Source organism: Sinocyclocheilus anshuiensis, unplaced genomic scaffold (genome assembly GCF_001515605.1).
Source record: "Sinocyclocheilus anshuiensis isolate Anshui unplaced genomic scaffold, SAMN03320099.WGS_v1.1 scaffold207, whole genome shotgun sequence".
NCBI classification, from domain to species: domain Eukaryota; kingdom Metazoa; phylum Chordata; class Actinopteri; order Cypriniformes; family Cyprinidae; genus Sinocyclocheilus; species Sinocyclocheilus anshuiensis.
In genome coordinates, this window is record NW_015551045.1 from 5,690,304 (window position 1) to 5,713,567 (window position 23,264).

General features: G+C 36.8%; 4 protein-coding genes across 6 annotated transcripts in view; all 4 read left to right on the forward strand.

The window, feature by feature from the left end:
• Positions 1-4,060, forward strand: part of LOC107661745 (GPI transamidase component PIG-S-like) — a 5,822-nt gene extending 1,762 nt beyond the window's left edge. For both annotated transcript variants that reach the window (XM_016451511.1, XM_016451512.1), the window contains exons 5-12: positions 1,117-1,208; positions 1,284-1,521; positions 1,604-1,746; positions 2,394-2,508; positions 2,592-2,737; positions 3,013-3,113; positions 3,203-3,413; positions 3,529-4,060. In XM_016451511.1, coding sequence (XP_016306997.1) covers positions 1,117-1,208; positions 1,284-1,521; positions 1,604-1,746; positions 2,394-2,508; positions 2,592-2,737; positions 3,013-3,113; positions 3,203-3,413; positions 3,529-3,807 — 1,325 coding nt within the window. In that variant the 3' untranslated portion in view covers positions 3,808-4,060. The remainder of the gene's footprint in view (positions 1-1,116; positions 1,209-1,283; positions 1,522-1,603; positions 1,747-2,393; positions 2,509-2,591; positions 2,738-3,012; positions 3,114-3,202; positions 3,414-3,528) is intronic.
• Positions 4,061-4,909: 849 nt separating this feature from the next.
• LOC107661749 (serine/arginine-rich splicing factor 1B-like) lies at positions 4,910-9,956 on the forward strand. 2 transcript variants are annotated; one of them, XR_001631139.1, is made up of 5 exons: positions 4,910-5,316; positions 5,738-5,922; positions 7,486-7,658; positions 7,977-8,724; positions 9,376-9,956. XR_001631139.1 is itself a non-coding variant. In XM_016451515.1 (4 exons), exons 1-4 carry the CDS (start codon positions 5,126-5,128, stop codon positions 8,157-8,159), a joined length of 732 nt encoding a protein of 243 aa, XP_016307001.1. In that variant the 5' UTR covers positions 4,910-5,125; the 3' UTR covers positions 8,160-8,990. The 2 variants fall into 2 exon arrangements, 1 of the variants encoding a protein (XP_016307001.1); XM_016451515.1 differs by lacking the exon at positions 9,376-9,956 and having other exon boundaries at positions 7,977-8,990.
• A 2,460-nt stretch (positions 9,957-12,416) lies between these two features.
• dynll2b (dynein, light chain, LC8-type 2b) lies at positions 12,417-14,096 on the forward strand. Its single transcript, XM_016451516.1, has 2 exons — positions 12,417-12,577; positions 13,768-14,096. The coding sequence occupies exons 1-2, from the start codon at positions 12,446-12,448 to the stop codon at positions 13,903-13,905; spliced, it is 270 nt and encodes an 89-aa protein (XP_016307002.1). The 5' UTR covers positions 12,417-12,445; the 3' UTR covers positions 13,906-14,096.
• A 1,140-nt stretch (positions 14,097-15,236) lies between these two features.
• Positions 15,237-17,498, forward strand: LOC107661783 (tyrosine-protein kinase Fer-like). The gene is made up of 4 exons (XM_016451551.1): positions 15,237-15,259; positions 16,679-16,816; positions 16,988-17,107; positions 17,351-17,498. The coding sequence occupies exons 1-4, from the start codon at positions 15,237-15,239 to the stop codon at positions 17,475-17,477; spliced, it is 408 nt and encodes a 135-aa protein (XP_016307037.1). The 3' UTR covers positions 17,478-17,498.
• The last annotated feature ends 5,766 nt before the right edge of the window (positions 17,499-23,264 follow it).

Sequence of the window (23,264 nt, forward strand, 5' to 3'; positions counted from 1 at the left end):
ATATTTGGGTTAAACTGTTCTGGAACAGTGTTGTAAATACAACTTAACCACTGATTTCTAGTCGTGTCCTATTTTGGAAGACCAAAAAAAGTAGTTTCGCTTTCACAACAAAACACACGGTGTCACACACGGTGGCCTAGAGTGAGCGGCGGCGGGAGGGCTTGCGGTAACCACATGTGACGACCCCGGGCTGGACTCCGCTTCGTCCACGGTGAAAGCCGATCATTTGGGTGGTGTTATGCAAATCTTCCCACATCATGTCGTAGACATGTGGGGGCGTGTTAGAACGAGCCGTTTTAGGTAGGCGTGGTTGACTCTTAACTTTTATAAAGAATATCTCTTTGGATTTGAGACTTTAGTCTTTGCAACTTTACAGATCTTCTTTATGCACCAAGAGCTTGTAACACTCCAAAGAGAAAGGAAAAATTTAAATCGCATCTTATGACCCCTTTAATCAGCTATTTAATTATTTATTAATACCAGTTCAGTTATGTCTAATTTTAATGAGGATATATTGACTATACTGACAGATTATAGAATATTTTAATTGTAGTAATTCCCACTGACGGAAGAACAATTGCAATCACTTATGCATTAAATATTCTTCTTCTTATCCATTATCATTTGCTTTCAGAGGAACCCTTAAAACTTGAATAGACTCCCAACAGAACTAAATAGTTAGAACTAATTCGTTATTGTGGTAACTTTTAAAAGAAAAAAATTTTTAATGGTTGTTGTTGTGAAATTGTGAACATGTATATGGATTTTAGTGTAAGCACTGAGATCTTTTTACTTTTTCCAATTACTTGCCCAGGCACTACAGGTGGAAATTGGCCATTGTGGCTAAATTTGGCACATTTTACATTGATTATGTGCATTATTAATGTGTATTGTCCCTGAAATATAGATAAAATAAAATAAAAAAGTATTATTATAATAAATAGTAATTGTATTTGTTGAGTTACTCCAAACAAAAGCTAATTTAAAATTAGCTATTTTGGTTTTGGGTTTCTTCGATTTTCTTTTTGGCACATCACTCATTTTTAAATGTGAATTCATTTTTCTATTGGTACTATGGAGTTTCTATCCCTGAGTTGCTTACTTCTCCCTCCACAGAGGCAGATCTATCCTTACACATGCTCTCTGAGAGTTCTTGTGGGTCTGTGGTTGTATATGTGATCCCCGAGACCGCCGCCCTTCTGCCAGAGGTAAGATTCAGAGCATTTCTGTATTTTTACATACTGAAATCACTTCTGAAGCTCATTCTGGCTGTTTACTTTCAGGATGTGAAAGTGTACGTGGGGCAACGGCGCACTGCGCTGCTACGTTCTCCTCCCTTTAAAAGTTCTTGGAGTCTGAAGGAAGTCCTATCAAATCTGGACGTGAAGGTGGAGCAGGTGGTAAGCACCATGTCCTTTAGTCACCAGGATATAGTAGCTGCTCTGAGCAACCGTGTCCGCATGGCCAAAGTGACTAAGGAGAGTATGGCAGACAGCATGAGGGCCATCAAATCCAGTCCCGGTGAGTATTATACCTCATTTTGGCTTGTATTCTCAATAGCATACTCATTTAATTATCTTAATCTAATTTCGGCCTCTCTTAGGCTACGAGATCACATTCAGTCTGCTCAACCCAGACCCAAGGTCACACAGTCTTCACTGGGATATCGAAGGCGCCGTTCAAAGCTGCATTCAGCCTTTATTGAACAAACTTGCCCCTATAGCCAACTTTTCAGTGGACTCTCAGGTGCCTAAGAACAATTACATTGTAGTTTGTGTGGTCTCTAACAAATGTGACTCTTCACAGGGATGACGGAATATTCTGTACCTTGCAACGATTACAAATGTGTTAACTCGTAGAGAATTTGCTGTACTGTTTATACAACAACAGATACATTTGCACAGCTAGTAGAGCTGCTTTGTGTTTTTACACAAGAGAAATGAAGAAACCTGGAGTGGTGCATGAGGATATTTTACAACATTAAGACTCATTCAGTCAGCATTTAGAGTCAGAATTTTAATAGTTTATAATATATATTTTTTATATATATATCTATTTTCTTTTTATATTTATATTCTTTACACATGTCACATTAAATATGAAGTTGCTCACTAATGCCAGATTTTGTTTTGGTTTCCTTTAATTTAATTACTTTAATTTAATTGGAATTTATATAAATTTAATTTGATAAATTGGTATTACTGTGTGGTTATTTAATATATCAACAGCTTTCCACTGAGTTCCATTGAGCAAACATTGAACAAATATTACTATCATTATGTATATTTATATCTTGTAAATAATAATTTGTAATTCTCATTTTTGATATAGTAAATACTGCCCACCTAAAGTTCTCCTCTTCTATTTGTCACTTGTGTGTTTGTTCTTTTCAGATTCTGTATTATGTCGTTCTGGGTGTGAATCCTCGATTTGACAACAGTGTGTCAGCATATACACTCAGTGCAGACAGCCTGTCACATGTTATCAACCCTGTTGAGGCCAGACTAGGTGAGATTTGAGCTATAACTGATGTGATCTGCTTTTAATGAATGCTCATGTAGATTTACACATTCTGGTATTCTTTCACACAGGTTCCAATGCAGCTTCCTCTAACCCTGTCTTGAACTTCCTGCTATATGTGCCAGATTCCCACCACTCTCCTCTTTTCATCAGAGACCACAGCAAACGGGAGGTGCCCTCTAACGCCTTCCACAGCCCTCGTTGGGGCGGCATTATGGTACTGTCCAGATATATTCACTTCCTTAATCTTTGTGGCAGCAGCGTAATATACAGTAAATGAATGAATAAATCCACTGCTCTCTTGTCTCCTCTGAGGCTGGGACTCGAGTGTTCTGTGCTCGTCAGATTTTCATGATACAGTGGTGTGAAAAGGTTTTTGCCCCCTTCCTGTTTTTTAAATTTCTTTAAATATTGTGAATTATATGAAATGATGTGAATGTGCTGGATGTTGCAAACGGGAATATGTCTTTTATCTGTCATTTGTGTCCCCAGGTGTACAATGTGAATGAAATGTACGGACCTGAAGCTGAACCTCCTGTAGATATCAACATTAATATGGCTAAAGTGATGGGTGTGTTTTTGGCACAGTTACGGTTAGTACTTTCACAAATGTAGGTAAAAATACCTGGTTTGCCCAGGTGAAAGTTTTTTTATTTCACTTTCTTTATAATTTTGTTTCTAGGCTCATGCTGGGCGTGCAGCATACTCATCCTCCCACAGGCTTTGTGCTGCAGAGCCCAGGCAGCGCTGGACTGGCTGATTGGGAGCTGGACCGACTCCTGTGGAGCCGCAGTGTGGAGAACATCGCCACCGCCAGCACCACCATCACCTCGCTGGCTCAGCTCCTCGACCAGATTGGAAACATCGTCATCAATGACAACATCGCACAGCAGGTGGGAGGTCCAGATGTTCATAGTTCATCACATAATGAAATAGTTCCACTGTAACATTTTGTTCTGAACAGTAGGAATTGTAAAATGCACACTTTTGCTATTATTTCTCGCACAGGTTTCCAGTGCAGTGACGTCGCTCCAGTCTGCTGTCGCCGAGTTAGAGGCTGGGAACCTGGCCTTTGCGCTTCAGTACAGCAGGGAGGCCATTTTGGCTTCAGAGAGGGCCTTTTTCGACCCCTCTCTTTTGCATCTTCTTTATTTTCCAGACGATCAGAAATTCGCCATCTATATTCCTCTTTTCCTACCCATGTGTGTACCTATTGTGCTCTCGCTACTGAAAATTGTGAGTGAAGCTAAGAAAAGGCGAGCAGATAAACAAGCCAAAAGTGACTAAGAAACCACGGCTTGTTTGATGCATACACACTAATGGCTGCATTTGTGTAGCATGTTCAAAAAACACACTGATTCATTAAGAGATGATGTGTGTGGTGTACATTTACATTTTATTTATTAGACCAATAGTCTAACTGTCATTGGATGAAAAATAACTGATATGAAATCCGGATTATATGCTTAAATTTACGAAGGCAGCTGTACTGAACAATGAATGAGTGAAATGATTGATTCTGCAGTGTGAATAAAAGTGCAGTGTGAAATTTGGTTTCTCTCTTTGTCCACTGCATGTCTTGTTTTAACACTGTAACACTGGGTCATGATCTCAGTTTCATTTAGATTTGTGAGGAATTAGTAGGCATATTGTGGTTTGTTTTTCAAGGGAATCATAGTTGCAACAAAAGTAAAACGCAAGATTAAAAAAATGTATATAAAACATTCTTGTTTATTGACATATTACAATAATTTCTCTAAATGTTTGGGTTGATGAGTGTTGACTTTAAAATGGGTTTGTATAGAGATCCAGGAATGATGCCATGTGAGAATTATTTTCAGTTGTATGAATTTCTAATGTGAAAACCTGATGTTTATATATATATATATATATATATATATAAAACTGCCTTAATTGTTTGTTTTACAATTGAACTTAAAACCAAATGTGCCAGGAACTAAGTGAAAGTGCTGTATTTCCACCATTCACACGGAATTGATATCAAGCAAAATAATAGCTCACTATACTACATATCTAGATGGGTAGTAGATACTGCATACTGGATTGATGCATTAAAATTGCACCAAATGACTAATGCCATTTTTAAAAGGGACATGTTACACGATATCATCGTTTTTTAAAATTAGTGTGACAGAAAAAAAAAGATGTTAAGGCACTATGACAGTCTCAATGACCCTTCAATAATTTTAAAGAGACCATTTCAGAATGAAAGTGTAACTGAGGCTGCAAGTCCCTCACATTCTGCCTAACAGACGAAGAAAAAGTCATACAGGTTTAAAACAACATTATCAGCAAAATAAAAAAACAGTTTCAATTTAATAACTCATGAAAGCTCAGCTGCCGCAGTACTGCCCAGCACGTATCCCTCCGCGCAGTCGCGAACGTGTGTTGAGGGAAAAAGGGACAGCGCCATATTGGGAGGGATCGGGGGGTTTTTTTTCTTTGAGAAATAAAGGTTTTGAATATAACCAGTAGCATTGGTTGGTAAACGTATATAGATACAGCAGTGCTAACGGATTTTTTTGTTGTCACCTGACGAATCGTCACAAATTCTCAACGTCGTTTGCGTAACTTCTGGTTGAAAATGTCTGGCAGTGTAATTCGAGGGCCTGCAGGGAACAACGACTGTCGGATTTACGTAGGTAATTTACCCCCCGATATTCGCACCAAGGACGTAGAGGATGTGTTTTATAAATACGGAGCCATTCGGGATATCGACCTTAAAAACAGAAGAGGAGGTCCGCCGTTTGCATTCGTGGAGTTCGAGGACCCGAGGTAAACACGCAAACAAACCAAGCCTAGCCTGAAGCTACATGCTTATGTGTTGCTAACGAATACACAAGAAGTCGATGTTATCTCTCTTAACTTATTACATGATATAAATACGTGTTTTATACGCAAATACTAGTCTTTTAAATTAAATGCTAATATGAGGCGCTGAAATCCGTCAGCTAGGTCATAACACGGAAGTTGGGAAGTTTAAGTAACGTTAACGTATCTAAGCTAACTTATATCAGCTAAACTAAAATTCCGAGAAGTATACAAAACTCTTAAGTATGCAGTATATTTTAATGAAATGCTCTAATTTTGTAAATACAATTGTACCATGTTTAGATTGAGAGTATAAAATTCTGCGCATGCGCAAACCATGAGGATTATTTTATCGTTCACCACTCATTATTTTCTATGTCTGCAGAGATGCAGAGGATGCTGTGTATGGACGAGATGGCTATGACTATGATGGCTATCGTCTTCGAGTGGAGTTCCCAAGGAGTGGCAGGGGAGGTGGAAGAGGTGGAGGTGGAGGTGGTGGAGTTGGAGCTCCCAGAGGCAGATATGGCCCTCCATCCAGGCGTTCAGAGTACAGGGTCATAGTGTCAGGTGAGTGGAAAGCCATAGTGTCTCGCATCTTTGTCATAAAACATAGGGTCCTTTCACACATAACAGTGTATGGATGTGCACAGACTCCCAACATTTTATTTTATTTTTTTAGCTTCAGACTAGGCCTGGGCGATAAAACGGTATCGATATTTATCGACGGTACACGTTCTTCGATAACGATATAAAAATGTTCGATATAGTGCACGATATAAACTTTTAGAAAACACATCGCGAATTTGTGGAGTTTTATTCCTTTTCACTGCGTCTCTTATGTTTTTAAATACAATCTGCGTGATGGGCGATTCAGCTCTTGTATTAAGCAATGCATAAATATATGATGCTGTTTTGTTCATAGTTGTTTATGCAATTTACGAAATTATATTTGATTTATATGAGTTAATTTAGACGTAATGCAGGTTTTTTTATAGACATATGACCCCTTTAAATGTGCTGCATTATTTTGCCTATTGTGCCCTCCTGTAGCCTCGGGAGACAAGCCAAAAGTTTCATTAAGTTTAATCTGCATATAAAACATTAGAAATTAGATATTTGTTTCATTTTTATTGTGTGTTTGACTGTTAAAACAAAAAATATTTGTTTGTCTCAATAAATTGGGTTGATTTAAAAATACAGTGGTTAAATTTAAAAAAAATTCTATTGCTCTTTGTTTTTAAAAAGGTTATTAAAAATGTCAATAATTATCGATACCAAACGATATAAAACATTATATCGTTGATACATTTTTTTTAGCTATATCGCCCAGCCTTACTTCAAACTATGATTCCATCAAGTTGGAGGACAACATGTTTTATATTTTAAGCTAATTTTAGTAATTATTTTCATTTGTCATGTGTCTCCTAGCAGGGAGGTTACATTTCTGCATGAGTTTGTTGTTTTCTGTGATCCTCAGTCATTTAGTTTGATGTCCATTTTTTTTCTCACTAGAATCATTTAAAAAGTTGGCAAGTGTATGATGCCTGGTATTTTAAAATCTGTTCTGATTATTAAAGTTGTGTAGTGTAGTCCAGCCTTTAGTATTCTTTAATGTTTAGTGTTTTTTCTTTTTCTGTTTGGCAGCTGTCATATACATATCATATTCACTGTGCCTTTATTGTATGTGATATTAGCGTTACCTGGTGCTTACTTGAGGGGAAAAAAGCACACCGACTAACCAGATTACAGTGTTTACTTTGTGTTTTTCCTCACATTTTTATTTGCGGAATTGCAATTTTCAGAATCAGGAAAGCATAAATCTGTTTATTTTTTACGTTTATTAAGTTCAAATATCTAATTATTTTAGTAAATATGATGTAAAATAAATATAAATTTAATTGCCGAAACTATTATGCATGCATTTACTATCTTTAAATGGTGCGATATCATAAAAAGCTTTTGCACTTCAGGAAAGCTCCCGTAGCTATTGGCAAAAGTACCCACAAATTAACCTGGGTATGCAAAACCTACTGCTTCCTTGAAATGGTCACTTGTTGGCGTAATGATTCTTGTGCTGTTCATTAAGAGAAGGATCTACTTATGTAATGGTTACGATTTTTTTCTGTCCAGGACTTCCTCCTAGTGGCAGCTGGCAGGACCTTAAGGATCACATGCGTGAAGCAGGTGATGTATGTTATGCTGACGTTTTCCGGGACGGCACTGGCGTTGTGGAGTTTGTGCGCAAAGAAGACATGACCTACGCCGTTCGAAAGCTGGATAACACTAAGTTCCGGTCACATGAGGTAGGTGTGAGTTTGTAAACGTAGACCGCCATTGGACAGGACAGGGCATAGCTTAAGGATTTGGGAATATCAAGGTAAGCTTGATGTCAGAGACCCATGATGGAGCCACATGGACTAGGAGGATCCATGGAATGGCTCTTTTGAATGTAAGTGATTTTATCAGTGGGCCACATCTGGAAGGATGTGTAATTTGGTGTAGTGCTAAATCTAAAAAAAAAAAAAATGTATCTGTTTTAGATTTGCCAAGTGAGTCATGAATTAGGAGTAACCTGAGATCTGGTAGTTCTTTGTTAGAAAGTGTCCCGTTATGTTCCTCAGGGAGAGACGGCTTACATTCGCGTAAAGGTGGATGGCCCGCGCAGCCCCAGTTACGGGCGCTCTCGCAGCCGCAGCAGGAGTCGCAGCCGGAGCAACAGCCGCAGTCGCAGCTACTCTCCACGCCGCAGCCGAGGATCGCCGCGTTACTCGCCCCGCCACAGCCGCTCCCGTTCCCGCACCTAAACATCCACATCCCAGCTAGCTGGCTGGCCACAATCATATACACGCTGTGTCGTCCTCTATTGGACCCACTGTTGTACTTCATTGCTCTTTTGACTTTTGTCTCTCCACTTTTCCCCAGTTTGCTTTCTTTCATCTTTGGTTTGTTAATTGTTTTTATTTTTTATTTGACTGTCATTCTGCTAATGACAGCTATGTGTAGCTAAGTAGATGTTCTCCTTTCTCTCCTTTCTTTCCCGTCAATCCTTTTTTTTTTTTTTTCTTCATACTCATCCCTTGTACTATATGTTTGACAAGGGACATGTTGAAATGCTTTAAATAGTTGTGTGTGTGACTAATTAATTTGCTACTGTTTTATTTTGTTAATGATGCTTCGTTACTGGCTTTTTTGGGGTGGGATTCTTTTTTCGTTGAAAAACTGTTATACTTTTACCTTTTCATGTCTTTCTATAGACAACAGAAGAGCAGGATTAAAGAAAGCTTTGGAATAAAGGATTTTGAAGCACAGTTCATTCATATTAGGATATTTGGAGGAGGAGGAGCAGGCATTTCATTTAAGGAGGCAATGGTATGACGGCAAGCGGCTTTAGTCAACTTCAAAAAACAGTCGACTTCCAGTACTCTGGATTTTCTTAGTTCAGTAACACATTAGTTTTGCTTTGCCATTCTTCCTCCCTTCACAACACTCCCCTTCCCTGTTTAATTTACCTTTTCTCACTGGTCATTGCTGCTAAGCATGCATGTGTACTGTCTGGATGTTGCGATGCTTGTACGTACATTAAGACAGCATTGTTTTTTTTATTTTTTTGGGTGTTTCGTTTTTAAATACAAAAACATTTTTGCCTGTTGTCCAAAATGTGCTGGGAATAGGCCACTATTGAACTCTCATGTAGATATATCATTAGACAAGATAAAGGCTTGCCATGTGCAGTTGTTCTCATGTAAATTGTGTATTTGTCAAGAGGAAGTGTCTTTTTTTTTTCTAGGTTAGATTTGCTTGTTTTTCCAATGAATAAGCACAATTTAATGCGTTTAGGTGGTGCTCTAAACCTCTTCCGAGAGCATATCATAGTCTGGTATCCTTTTTGTCATTTACACAAAAAAAAAAAAATACCGCTCCTATGATAAATTTATAGAAGCTTTCAATAATAGAAGCTCTTCATTTAGCTGTGATTCTAACTTGTTACCTCCCTCTCTTTGATTTTGCTGGTATTCAAAGGTTTGGATTGGAGGAGGGGCTCACTGTGTCCCGATCCTTGGAGCCGGATCATTGGATCAGTTCAGGATCAGGAGCAGGATTAGGATTAGGATAAGGATGGATACATACATGGAGCGGGATCAATTTACCGGGAACGGGAACCATAGGAGGGGATCCCAACCCCAGCCCCGCATCCCCCCCACCAAACCACAACGTAATTGGCTTCTCTAGAACCAAATTCATTTTTTTCTTTTTCCGTGGAGCCCCATTGATGCGCGCAGAAGGGATCCAGGTGCCTGTTTTATTTTTGCGAGATTTGTTTTTTGGTATAAAAAGAAGCAGAGCAAGGAACCAGAAGGCTGGATGGAATCGGCATGAGGAGCGTGGTAAATAGGGGCGAATTCGTGGGAGGGTGGGATCATAGGCACATTTTCAGGGGGATGTTGTAGTTTATTTAGGGTTTCAAAAATCACTTTTCAAATAACACTTGTTGGCATTTGCTGTGTTGGCAGTGGTGTTTCTTTCCCCCCACAATTGGCTACTTTATATTTCTAGATTGTAGTGTGTTTTCTCTCTCTCCCTTCTTTAAATAAAGATCAACTGTTCAATTAAAGTGTTTTGTTTTCTTTACTTCATTTTTCTAGAAATGAACTTGCAGTGTGACTGATACAGTAAACATTCAAATATGCGTGTCTATGGAAGATTTTGAGGTCATTGCATAGTAAATTAAACAAGTTTGTTGGCACACAAAGCAACACATTGTCTTTACATGTAGCTGTAGATTAGTACGTTGAAATATGAATTTATGAGAAGACGTTATGAAATTATGCTTGGTTGATTCCAAATGTGAACACTATTTAAGGCAGTGAACATAATGTTTAGTAACCAGTAAGTTACATATAAACATATAAGTTACATATAGTGTGGTAAACAAATAGGATAATACCTCACAGGAATCAATACCTTTGGCCTGAGGATGTGGGATTCTGAGTCCAGACGGGCCCTGGTGCATTGTGGGATGAAATAAAATGCGGGCAGTGAAATAATGATTATTATACAAATTTTAATATATCAACCGTTTTTTTATCATAATTAAATTTTAATTATACATTTTAAATAAAAAAAAATGTATTTATATAATTTAATGACATTTAAAGTGACCCATTTTTCAAACACACCTCCATGTGCCATTGGCTAGTCAAGCAAATAGTCCCGCCCTAAACTTATGTGAATGGTCGAGCCAATTTTTTTGGGATGTTTTTATTGTGCCACATTATTTAAAGTTTTCAGGGAAATTAAAGGGTTAGTTCACCCAAAAATGAAAATTAGCCCACAAATTACTCACCTCAAGTCATCCTAGGTGTATATGACTTTCTTCTTTAAATAAAAAGCACCCATCCATAAAAAAAAAAGTGCCTCACACGGCTCCGGGGGGTGAACAAAGACCTCCTGTAGCTAATCGATGCGTTTTTGTAAGAAAAATATCTATATTCAAAACGTAATAATCACTTTAATGTAGCTTGCGCCAACAGTCCTACACGGAAGCAGCTCCGGGGGAATGACGTATGAGGTCAGCGTTGTGCATGTGCTGCTCAGAAGTGACGAACGCGGAAGCGCAGCGGAGAGATCAAAACAAAACACCGGTCACTTATTAGAAGTACAAAACGAGGATTTGTAAAGAAGAATGTCGGAGGATTTCGTAGAGAGGGCCGATCCAAATCCGAGATTTTTATATATTTTTTTCTGATTGTGCGAATTATTCTGTGTTACTTCTGAAGCCATACGATAGCTTAATGTGAGCTACATATGAATATTTAAGTCCTTAGTATCGGCCGAACCCTAGGTATCGGTATCGTATCGGAGGCGAAAAAGGCGGATCAGAGCATCCCTACCTACAAATGGCTTTTAGTTTAATTTGCATACTAAGCAAGGGCAGGAGCAAAAAAAAAAAAACACACTTCAGCTTCAAAATAACTGCTGTGATCATTGTTATTGTACATATTTAATTAATTAATAATTTAATTAAAAAAACATTTCCCAAAAAGCAGAAATCAAATTAAATTGGTTACTTGACCAATTTTTTCAACTGTCTGTTATTGAAACAATAACACACAAATCTTCCCGCCCCAAACTTATGCAATTGGTTGAGCCAATTTTGCTGCGCTGGCATGTTTTGATAGATAAACTGCGGTTTACTAAAATAAACGGGAAATTAAACTACAAGTGGTTTTAGTGTTGTCTGCATACTAAGCAAGGATAGGAGAAAACAACACATTTCAGCTTCAGAATAACCTATAGTTATGAGTCATACCAAACGATATCGGTCAATCTCTAATTCTAAATGTCAGTTTACTGAATGCAAATGATTTGAAATGTCTCTGATGTAGATGACCTCTCTGTTGCATATGCGGTTGTCCTTGGTTTAGTTTCATGTCAGTAAATCGAGCTGGATAAAAATCTGATTTCTGCACTTTCTCATACATCCTCCTCACTGAATTGATTTCATCAACCTTCTCCCTCTCCTGGGCCCAACACTGGGAGTCTTTTGCAGAGGGAGCTGATTGAGGTGGCCTCCTTTTTGTCAAATCATGACTGCACGTTTCCTTTTTAGTAGATGCACTAGTTCCTTAATAAGCTGATTGGAAAGGTATATGACTCCGTAAACTCAGACAGGTCCCAGAGCAGACCATTTACATCCGAATTTGCCATTAAAAGAACTGACAAGCGATTATAGTGAGCCAGGCCCTTTTTTTTTGTAAGTGATGGCTGTGTGCAAATATTTCAAACTTTTCGAATGCAATTACGTTTTTATTGAGATTTTATTTTTGCCATTGTCAACTTAAAAAAATTGACCTTTTCATGATTTTAAAATGAGAAATGCAATCCTTTAAGGTGAAGGTGTCCTTTTTCTGATGTTTAAATACCTTTTCCAGTCATAACTTTTTCTGTGTGGTGATAGTAGCACTGTTAAACAAGAAAGCTTTAAGTAGCTAATTCAGCTTCATGATCAAGGTTCTTCATTGTTCATATGACTGTATACCAGACGGTCAGTGAATCCCCTTTGCCTTTTCTCTTCATATTCACAGCCATCATGACTGACAGGAAGGCAGTAATAAAGAACGCTGATATGTCTGAGGACATGCAGCAGGATGCAGTGGATTGTGCCACGCAGGCCATGGAGAAGTACAACATTGAGAAGGACATTGCAGCATATATCAAAAAGGTCACCCATCCACAGAATATTTATGATTGACACCTCCAAAGACTTCAACAGTACTTTATTTTTAAAACATCATTTCCTACTTCATCCTCATTCTTACAAAGATTCAGCATGAATAGTTCACCCAAAAATGTAAATTTGCTGAAAATGTATTCACCCTCAGGCTATCCAAGATGGAGATGAGTTTTTCTCATCAGAACAGATTTGAAGAAATTTAGCATTACTTTACATGCTCACGGTGAATGGGTGCCGTCAGAATGAGATCCAAACAGCTGATAAAAACATCACAATAATCTACACGACTCCAGTCCATCAATTAATGACTCGTAAAGCTTAAAGCTACGTGCTTGTAATAAACATCATTAACTTTAGATATTTGCTTCTGGCTAAATATGAGTCCTTTATCCATAATATTGCTTTCTCCAGTGAAAAGTCATCTCATCTGATTTAGGAGAGAAATATACACAGCACTGTTAACAAGTAAAAACCATTCTAAACAATTATGTAGGTGGATTATCACGTGAGAGGACAACAGGGGAACCATTTTTCCACTGGAGGAAGCAGTATTATTGATTATGGACTTGTATTTTGGACAGAAGTGACGGTTTAAAGTTAAAACACCTTAATGATGCATTTGTTTCTTAAAAAGATGCAGCTTTCCACTTGACATGATGTTAATTGATCATCTGGATTCGTGAGGATTTCTTTGTGAATTGTGATGTTTATCAACTGTTTGGACTCATTCTGACGGCACCCATTCACTGCGTAGGATCCATTGGTGAGCAAGTGATGTAATACTATATTTATCCAAATCTGTTCCAATGAGAAAAAAAAAAACTCGTCTACATCTTGGATGGCCTGAGAGTGAGAGAAATTTCAGCAAATTTTTATTTAAATGATATAGAAACAAAAATACCTTAAACAAAAATAGATTAACTTTGACTTTGTAATACACTTCAATACTTTGAAACTAATGCTCAGCTAAATGTTTCATTGGCCCCACCCCCCAAATGTATTATATAACATTACTTTTTAATGAAGAGTGCACACTATTTTAATGCATTTGCAATATGCACATCATAAAGTATGTAAATGCATTAATATGGTACTATACACTGTTGATGTAGCCCAGGCCTTCTAGAATACTGTTGCTCCTAGTAAAAGTATAAATTACTGTTCTTGCTTGTCAACAGGAGTTCGATAAGAAGTATAATCCGACATGGCATTGTATTGTGGGACGGAACTTTGGCAGTTATGTGACGCACGAAACTAAGCATTTCATCTACTTTTACTTGGGTCAAGTGGCCATTCTGCTCTTCAAATCGGGCTGAGGGAACAGCTGTCGTTCATGAAAGTTGGACATCAACTCCAAACCTGGACTGTGACGCACTGATGGCTTGAGCCACACTCTACATAAACACACACACTCTTACATTCTCTCCCATATACACATTCATGAATTTAGCTATAGAGGCTGTGCATAAATGCATGGACCGTGTATATTATTTAATTTGTATATGTTGCAATACAGTAACTTTTTTGCTTTCTGTAGTTGCACGAGTTGACGCAACAAGATTATTTTTTTGTTAGTTTTTTTCCAAGTCCAAATTTGTTTTGCACTGAAGTTGTACAAAATGCTTTGACCGCTGCCTTTAAATTATATTAAAGAATGATATGTTATACATATTTTGGGTATAAAGGTCATTTTTTATTATTATTATTATTGTAGATCCAAACAGAATTGTCTGCATTCCATTGCTAGTTAATGACTGTTCCTAACCCGTTATATGATGTAAAATGAAATTACAGTGTCGCTTTTTGCATTATAATGTAACATGATCAGTTGTGTTCATTTGCCTCTTACTGAAGTGTTCAGCTCAAGAATTTAACAAACTTCACTGTCTCAGGAGACAAGGGCTTTTGCTGTGTGCATTTTTTGTTGAGGTAGGGAGAATGCAGGCTGAGTTCAATTACTAATGAGCAGACCTGTCTGGAAACAAGGGGCCATTAATGGGATACAGTACCTCTTGAAGTTCAAGGACACACATTTACTGAAGGCTTTGGTGCTTTTATGCCCATTTTTGCCCTTATGAAAGTATATATTTAAACATGTCAATGGTCCACCTTGCAAACTGCATTGTCATGACACAAAAGCCCTCCTAGGTGAATGGCAGTCCTACTCTAAATATTTTATACAGTGATGATTTCAGTCTTTTCTGTAGCTCTGCCTGTTGAAGACGATGTGGCGTGTACATGCGGCCAGACTGCTATCTGCTGTTAGTGTTTTCAAAAAAATGCAGTGATGTAGCCAGTCAGGAGAGACATTCTTTTCTACAGCATAAATTACACGCACCACACTCATAAATTGAAAACCTGCATGAAAAACTTAAAATAATATAAAATCGAAATAAATATCAAGGTCAATATCACCATAGAGTGCCTTTTAACCCTCACAATACTCATTAATTTTAATTTCCTATTTGCTTTATGTCGTGTCATAAATAGTAGACACTCAAGTACTATAGAAACGTATTAGCTGAGCTCCCACACATTTTTTTTTAGATAATTATAGGCCATTATTCGAAGCATAAACCATAAGATATGTCCACCCTGTAATGGAAATATATATTACTGTTAAATACATTTTCATTGCAATATTAAGATGCAAATGATATTTTCTGAAAGGTATGATGTCCCTTTCCTAAACAGGGTTATTAAAAAAATAATATAATAAATAATATATTAATTACATCCTCATCCACATTGAAAGCAAACTCACACGAAGAAAATTTGTCATTTGAAAAGTCACCAACTTATTCACCTCAGCCGTTGAAATTCCCGCCACTGAAGAGACAAAAAATCTGTTGTCCTGATGTCATTAAAGGGGATGGCCTTTTCTTAAAGAGGCGGATTCCCCAATACGACAGGGTGGACAACCATTCAAGGGACATGGACAAACTCTATAAAAATATCATTTTTATTACCAAATGATCAATACACTCAAATTGAGTAATCTCTTATTTAACAAAATATTAATAGAATAATATTTTTTTAATTTTATGATTTGACAATATTCTATTATCATTCAAATTTAATGAGCAGTGCATGGGACATAGCAAAATAACACACATCCTCTTACACAAAACTACAAAAAAAAATCTAGAAAATGTATCTAAAGAGCCAAGTAATGCTTTTGTTATGAATATAAAAACTTAGCCCAATATAACACACCCTTTCATAGTCATTTTTATGTTAAGTTATCATGGCAAATGAGTTATGTACAGGACACCAAAAAGGCAGCCTACAGTGATATTGACCCATATGCAAGTATTGCACAATTTAATATCAGTATACAATTTAAGCACATAATAGTTATATCTGTAGTTAAATGAGTTTTGCCTTCTATATGTACAAATAAGCTTTTAGGCATTGACAGGAGAATACAGCTTCCTCTTGAACTGTGGAGGGCAGTGTAGTCTTTGGATTGTACTGTGTCTGGGTGTTGTGAATGCTGTGGAGCTCCACGTGTAATAAAATATTTTCTTGTAGACCTTGCGCAACTAGTGCAGCTACACTAAAAACCTTACTGCATGATGTAGCCCCAATCCAATATCTCATAGCTGTCAGAGGATTAGCGGAGAACAGAAGTCTCTTTCGGGTTTTTCTTTTCTTAAGCTGTTTTTTAATCACAGAGTTTGCGGTAATCTGTAGTGGAGGTTAATCCACACAAAGGAACCATTTGCAAGAGCCTTCTGGGATTGATTTAGAATGCACCACTCTATTATATATGACCATTCAGTGTGGGTCAAACAACCATGCAGAAGTTTCTTCAATGTTGGACATAAAGTTAAAGAAAAGTTGTATATTCAGAACCACTGATTAGCTGAACTGTCAGTTCATTTAAAAAATGATCAATAATAGATTTTTACTTTACATAATCAGAAAAATTATAAGATTGTTCAAAACCCTTCCCTTAAGTATGAGCTCAATAAGCACCACTGATGTTAATAATAATCCAAGTAGATTAACTCATATCAATGACATGGTACATTCATAAATGGATACAAACAATGATTTTAATTTTCTTTTTTTTTTTAATTCTAGTAAGGGGATTCTGGAGGAGTACAGTGAAATCACCAGCCTGTTAACAGATGAAATAGTGAAGGTCCACAAAGAAATACACACTTCCATCGACCAAATCGATCCACTGTCAGAGTATGACAACTTCATCGAAGTTCATAAGTAAGACACTTGTGAATAAAAAAATGCTAATTGATTATAATGTGTTATAGGTGTGATTAATTTCTATTAAAGTCTTTTTATTTTTAAATAATAATGTAAATAGTATATTTTTATTATTTAAAATATATTTTTTGTCAGAAATGTTAAATATCACTGAGATCTTTTCAACAGATCACCAGAAGCCAAAGAAGCAAATGTAGAATTTGATGCAACGCTATTAGAAGAAACTGAGAATCTTCAAGCAAATGAGATTCTGTGGAATAATTTGACAGCAGACAGTTTACAAGCAATGTGAGTTGCTCATTTCTCAGTCAGTGTCACTTATTAGCTGTATATATGGAAGATTTGCATGAAGGCTTCAGTCCTTATGTTTGGTGATATTAACGCTTGGTAGCGTTAGTTGTACATTAGTGAGTTTTAGTCTTTTCCGCAGTCTCCATATTTAGTAAGCACAGCTATTTTTTATGCTACCAGTCGTAAGTGACTTGATTTGCCAGATAAAAGTACTGAAGATATGGGTTTGACTGATCTCAGGCTGAAGTCCACCTCAGAGGAGCTGCTCCTAACCCAGCAGAGTCTGCGCAGCAAAGAGGACCTCATGCTGGACCTGGAGAACAAACTAGAGGAATCTACCAAAACCTATGAGAAGAAATCAGAGTGAGAGAATGAACCTCCTTTAACCCTTACACAGAATATATCAAATCAGGGTGTTGTCTCTAAACCAGTGGTTCTCAACTAAGGAGGCCACAAGATAAGCACATTTGGATGCAGTTTTTTGTTTGCATGTTATTGCTCCCACACCTAGCTATTGAACACACTGAATTATATAGATATGATTGAATTATTTAAAATATTATTGTAAACTATCAAGATGACAGGGTGGACCAGCACATGATGGGGTGGACACATAATGCAGAACACAAAGCATGACAAAATATGACAATGAAACATTTATTCAACTTCGAAAAAAATAATAAATAATATCATTACATCCTCAATCACATTGATATACCCCTCCCCATTCATTTTAGTTTTTAGCAATATTAACTACAAATGAATGCTATGTCCACCCTATCATGTCTAAGTGGCCAACAGGGTGGACATTTTGAGCTTCAATTAGCATATTAGCTTATAACAAACTGACTAGCTAAATAGTCTGGTTGTTAAAGAGAATTTGGTATATTTAAACTTACATATTTTGAAAATACTGTATTCTAATTACTTCTGGCATATTTTATGGCAGCATCTTTAACAAAATATCAATAGGAGAACAACATTTTTACATTTTATGATTTGACAATATTCTACTATCATTCCAATTTAATGAGCAGTACATGGGACATAGCAAAATAACATGCATCCTCTTACACAAAACAAAAACAAAAAAATCTAGAAAATGTATCTAAAGAGCCAAGTAATGCTTTTGTTATGAATACAAAAACTTAGCCACACCCTTTCATAGTCAGTTTTATATTAAGTTATCATGGCAAATTAGTTTTTGTACAGGACACCAAAAGGCACCCTAGTGATATTGACCCATCACTATTAAAGACTTTGTGACAGATTTTGACAAACAGTTTTCTTTCCTATGTTGCCATATTTCCAGTTGAAACAGTCAGTTGGGGTGGTGGCAAGTGGTACGGAGTGCAAGTATTTGAGGTATTTTTGACACTAATTGTTTTCACAGTCTTTTCTTAAAGAGTTATAAACCATGAACCAAACTAACCAGCTACAAGGTGAATCACAACATTACAAACTTTGATTTGAAGCAAAAGTATATGAAAATCGGAACAAAAAGATACAAGAGTACAGGTGCAATAGGTGATTGTCTTCAAAAACATTTTTTGTTATGCTGGTTGAAAGTCTCTTCACATCTCCATAGCAATCATTAAGTTAAGTGGTCTAAATGTAGTTATCTGTATTTATATATTCTGTGGAAGGCGTAGGACCAAGAAATGTTCGTCCAATCAAACAGCTCGGTCCGAGAGTTTTAATTGGCTTTCCTACCTGCCTGTCAACATATGTATTAGCATACCTCTGCGCACCCGGTTCACGCAGGCAGGATACGTCATTAGCGTGTTCACGCACTCTGTGCAGACAGAGCGAGAATGGCAGATAAACATCAATAACCCGATCTTCCTTCCCGGTATTGTAGTTTTTTTAAATAGTGATGGGAGAAACGAAGCTTTTCGAAGCATTGAATCAATTGAACCAATTGCTTCGAAAAACACTTGAAACAGCTCATGCTGGCGACACCTGCTGGTGAAAACGTAAAAAGCATCAAGAACTCAGACCAAACTTACAAAACAAATGGAAATGATTTTTTTTTTAGAAATACCATTTTTTTAAATAAATAATACACACTATTAAATATTAGTTGTATTAGCATACCTCTGCGCACCCGGTTCACGCAGGCAGGATACGTCATTAGCGTGTTCACGCACTCTGTGCAGACAGAGCGAGAATGGCAGATAAACATCAATAACCCGATCTTCCTTCCCGGTATTGTAGTTTTTTTAAATAGTGATGGGAGAAACGAAGCTTTTCGAAGCATTGAATCAATTGAACCAATTGCTTCGAAAAACACTTGAAACAGCTCATGCTGGCGACACCTGCTGGTGAAAACGTAAAAAGCATCAAGAACTCAGACCAAACTTACAAAACAAATGGAAATGATTTTTTTTTTAGAAATACCATTTTTTTAAATAAATAATACACACTATTAAATATTAGTGATTGTGTTATGTGTTTTATTTAAGTATAATCAAACCCTTAACACACAATGAACTAAATAAATTATTTAATTAATTAATTGATTTATGTCATTTTTTAATTAATTGTTTTCATTAGAGCTGCAAAACCAGCAGGCAAGAGTAGTGTTATCAGTCAGGAGAAGGAGGTGGATTTAATTCTATCGTAAGCTCATTTTGTTATTTTTAAGGTATGATGTGATTTGTAGGTTGAAAGTACTGAATGTTTTTACACATTTTTTAAAACTATATAGCCATCTGTGTTAAAGGGAAGTTATCTTTTGTTTAACCCACAACATCTGGCCCTGAATTCTTTATTTTTTATAGTACAATTTCGTGGGTTTTCATGTCACATGATTAGCTGGGCAACCAGAAGTGGTTCATGGGTTCACTTTGAGATCAACACCCCCTAGTGGTGAACCATCGGAGTTTCGAAACAGTCCCTGCGTTCCATTCGGGCTCATCCCTATGCCCTAATCACTTCAAAGGGTTTACCCTCCGGAGTGAGAGCTTCGAAGGGTTGAAGGGTGTAGGGGACCAAACAACTGTTCCTTGAAGTGCCCTTCTGCGTCATCATCACGTGCACACACGGAGGCGCCATCATCATGCAAAGAATCTGCGCAAAGGATCATGGGAGCCCGAAGTGTCCATCAGTTGTACCCTTCGAAATCCTTCATTCCGAAGGGCCCTTTGAAGTGAACAGTTTTGAGCACTTCGGTTTGGAACGACCCTTCAATATGGCGGCCATGACTGTTTTCACTCAGAAGTGCCCTTCGGAGGGCGATATATCCCGTTTGGAACGCACCGAGTGTGACATAACGACAACATGTGACGTGTCCTAAAGTTTTCTCACCGGTGAATGACACATGATGTAGCCCAGCGGTTCCCAATTCCAGTCCTCACACCCTCTTTTTACTTTGTTTTGAGGTTAAATACAGATTTAAAATCATTGTTTAATACCTATGATACTGTTTTTGAAATCAAATCTTTGGATAGCTATTATAAGAAACACTGGCATCTAACAATGCCTTGGAAAAAAAATGTTAAAGGGGTCATATGATGCTGCTAAAAAGAATATTATTTTGTGTATTTGGTGTAATGAAATGTGTTTATGCGGTTTAAAGTTAAAAAAACATTATTTTCCACATACTGTACATTATTGTTTCTCCTCTATGCCCCGCCTTTCTGAAACGCATCGATTTTTACAAAGCTCATCGGTCTGAAAAGCGAGGTGTGCTGTGATTGGCCAGCTATCCAGTGCATTGTGATTGGCCGAATTCCTCAAGTGTGTGACGGAAATGTTACGCCCCTACCATACTGTGATGGCGTGTCCGGCCGGAGCGACGAGATGATAACATTAAAACCCATTATAAACGAGGCATTTGTTGCATCCAGTGGGGACATAATTACTGAAATAAAACATATAAGGCCTACATAAACCCAAATAGGAAATAATACCGTTATCGAATAAGCATGTGTCCTATTCTGTATCCTAAACTAGTGAAACATTGGTGTCTCATATTTTAGAGCAGTCAGTGAAATTTATGAAAGAATCAATTAAATCTGTGTGTGTGAAAATATTCAGACGTAACCCCCTTTGTAATGGTTAACATTTTCATAAGTAACTGTAATTTAATTACACACATTTTTTTTCTCAGTAAGTGTAACTGATTACAATTACATTTATTTTGTAATTAAATTATGTAATTCCATTACATTACTCCATAAACACTGTATATATATAAAAGTTAAAACATATGCTAGTGTACTCCTAAAAGTTTAAAAAGCAGACATGCAGAGCTTGGTAGATTACTTACAAATTGTAGTCTGTTACTAATTACAGATTACATGAAGACAACTGTAGTTAGTAACGTAATCTAAGATACTCATTTTTAGGCAGTGTAATGTGACTACTTTTGAAGATTACTTTTAGTTTAGTTTACTTTTTTATCAAACTTGTTTTAAAAACTTACCTTAAATGTACCATACTGATATAAAAAGCAAAGAGAAAGAAAATATATTCCATTTTTTGATATCAACAAAATGCAATAAACATTACATTACACCAGACTTACCCAAACTGGGCTTAATGTAAGAAATACGGTGAGTTTGTGAGCGGATAAAAAGCTGATGATTAATTAAATCCTAAAAATGTCAAATACTGTAAACAGGTGAATGTATTGTTCAATTATTATTGAAATATTACCTTCCTCTGAGATATTTCAAGTAAATATTTTATTTTAAGTTGTTTGGCAGACAAAAACATTTCCCTGCATTATATGAACAAACATTAATAAACATGAAAACAACAATGACATGACATGCCCAAAGTGTTGCAGGTTTGGAATATTTTTGTCCAGACTTCCAGAATCAACAGTTACTGAAGGTCACTGGATCTGATGACGGCATTGTGTTTCACAGCTATCACCAGTGTTCAGTGTTGGGGGTAACGCATTACAAGTAACGTGTTACGTAATCAGATTACTTTTTTCAAGTAACGAATAAAGTAACGCATTTTTAATTTACAACAGAATATCTGAGTTACTTTTTCAAATAAGTAACGCAAGTTACTTTTTTTTCCAATTTATTGACTGACAGCTCTCCTGTCCCCATGTTGAGAGAAATCAGAAGATGTTACTGTAGTTCTAAAATAAATATGAATATGCATTAATTCATCTCACTCACAAAAAACAACAACACAGACTCAGTATTCCTCAAAATGAATAAAAATAACGCAACTCAGAATATGACGCAAACCTGCAATAATTAAATGTTAAACATCACAAATATCCTTTATGTATTTAATCCCATTCTATTTGCTTCTGACCTTCGATGATCCAGTTCAACCGTAGTAATAAGCACAAATTACTCTAAACGAACATTTGTGTGTCTTTTTTTTTATTGCTGAAGTGTGTTAAAATTAACGTAAAAGTAACGTAATGCATTACTTTCCATAAAAAGTAACTAAGTACCGTAATTAGAATCAGAATCAGAATCAGAAAGAGCTTTATCGCCAAGTATGTTTGCACATACAAGGAATTTGTTATAGTGTCACAAGCTTCCAGTACACGGAGACAACAACAACACACAGATAATAAAAATGAGATGTGAATAAAATAATGCTGACTGAACAGCATTATTTTCCTAATTAATGCTGTTCAGTTGCTTTGACACAATCTCATAAATATAAAAAAAGAATAAATTGTATGTACAGGTGTGCTATAGATGGAATAGGAATAGAATAAAATATAAAATAAGGATGTACTAGGGTTTAGGGTCATAAATAAGTATAAGGTTATTGCACATACTGTACTTTAATTGCACAATGGGAGAACATTAACTGTTCATGAGGTAGATTGCCTGGGGAAAGAAACTGTTCTTGTGCCTGGCTGTCCTGGTATTCGGTGCTCTGTAACGCCGACCAGATGGCAAAAGTTCAAAAAGGAGATGGCTTGGATGTGATGGATCCAGAGTGATTTTCTGAGCCCTTTTCCTCACTCTGGATGTATACAGTTCTTGGAGGGTAGGCAGGGGGGCACCAATAATCCTTTCAGCAGTCCGAACCGTTCTCTGTAGTCTTCTGATGTCTGATTTTGTAGCTGAACAAAACCAGACAGTTATTGAAGTGCACAGAACAGACTCGATGACGGCTGAGTAGAACTGTTTCAGCAGCTCCTGTGGCAGGTTGAATTTCCTCA

Bases quoted from the DNA above. Each gene is read 5' to 3' on its own strand.
- LOC107661783 (XM_016451551.1), top strand. From the start codon at position 15,237: ATGCAAATGATATTTTCTGAAAG. The intron at 16,817-16,987 runs GTAAGACACTTG...TCTTTTCAACAG, and splicing joins AACTTCATCGAAGTTCATAA to ATCACCAGAAGCCAAAGAAG. The intron at 17,108-17,350 runs GTGAGTTGCTCA...GACTGATCTCAG, and splicing joins GCAGACAGTTTACAAGCAAT to GCTGAAGTCCACCTCAGAGG.
- dynll2b (XM_016451516.1), top strand. From the start codon at position 12,446: ATGACTGACAGGAAGGCAGTAATAAAGAACGCTGATATGTCTGAGGAC. The intron at 12,578-13,767 runs GTCACCCATCCA...GCTTGTCAACAG, and splicing joins TTGCAGCATATATCAAAAAG to GAGTTCGATAAGAAGTATAA.
- LOC107661749 (XM_016451515.1), top strand. From the start codon at position 5,126: ATGTCTGGCAGTGTAATTCGAGGGCCTGCAGGGAACAACGACTGTCGG. The intron at 5,317-5,737 runs GTAAACACGCAA...CTATGTCTGCAG, and splicing joins GTGGAGTTCGAGGACCCGAG to AGATGCAGAGGATGCTGTGT. The intron at 7,659-7,976 runs GTAGGTGTGAGT...TATGTTCCTCAG, and splicing joins CTAAGTTCCGGTCACATGAG to GGAGAGACGGCTTACATTCG.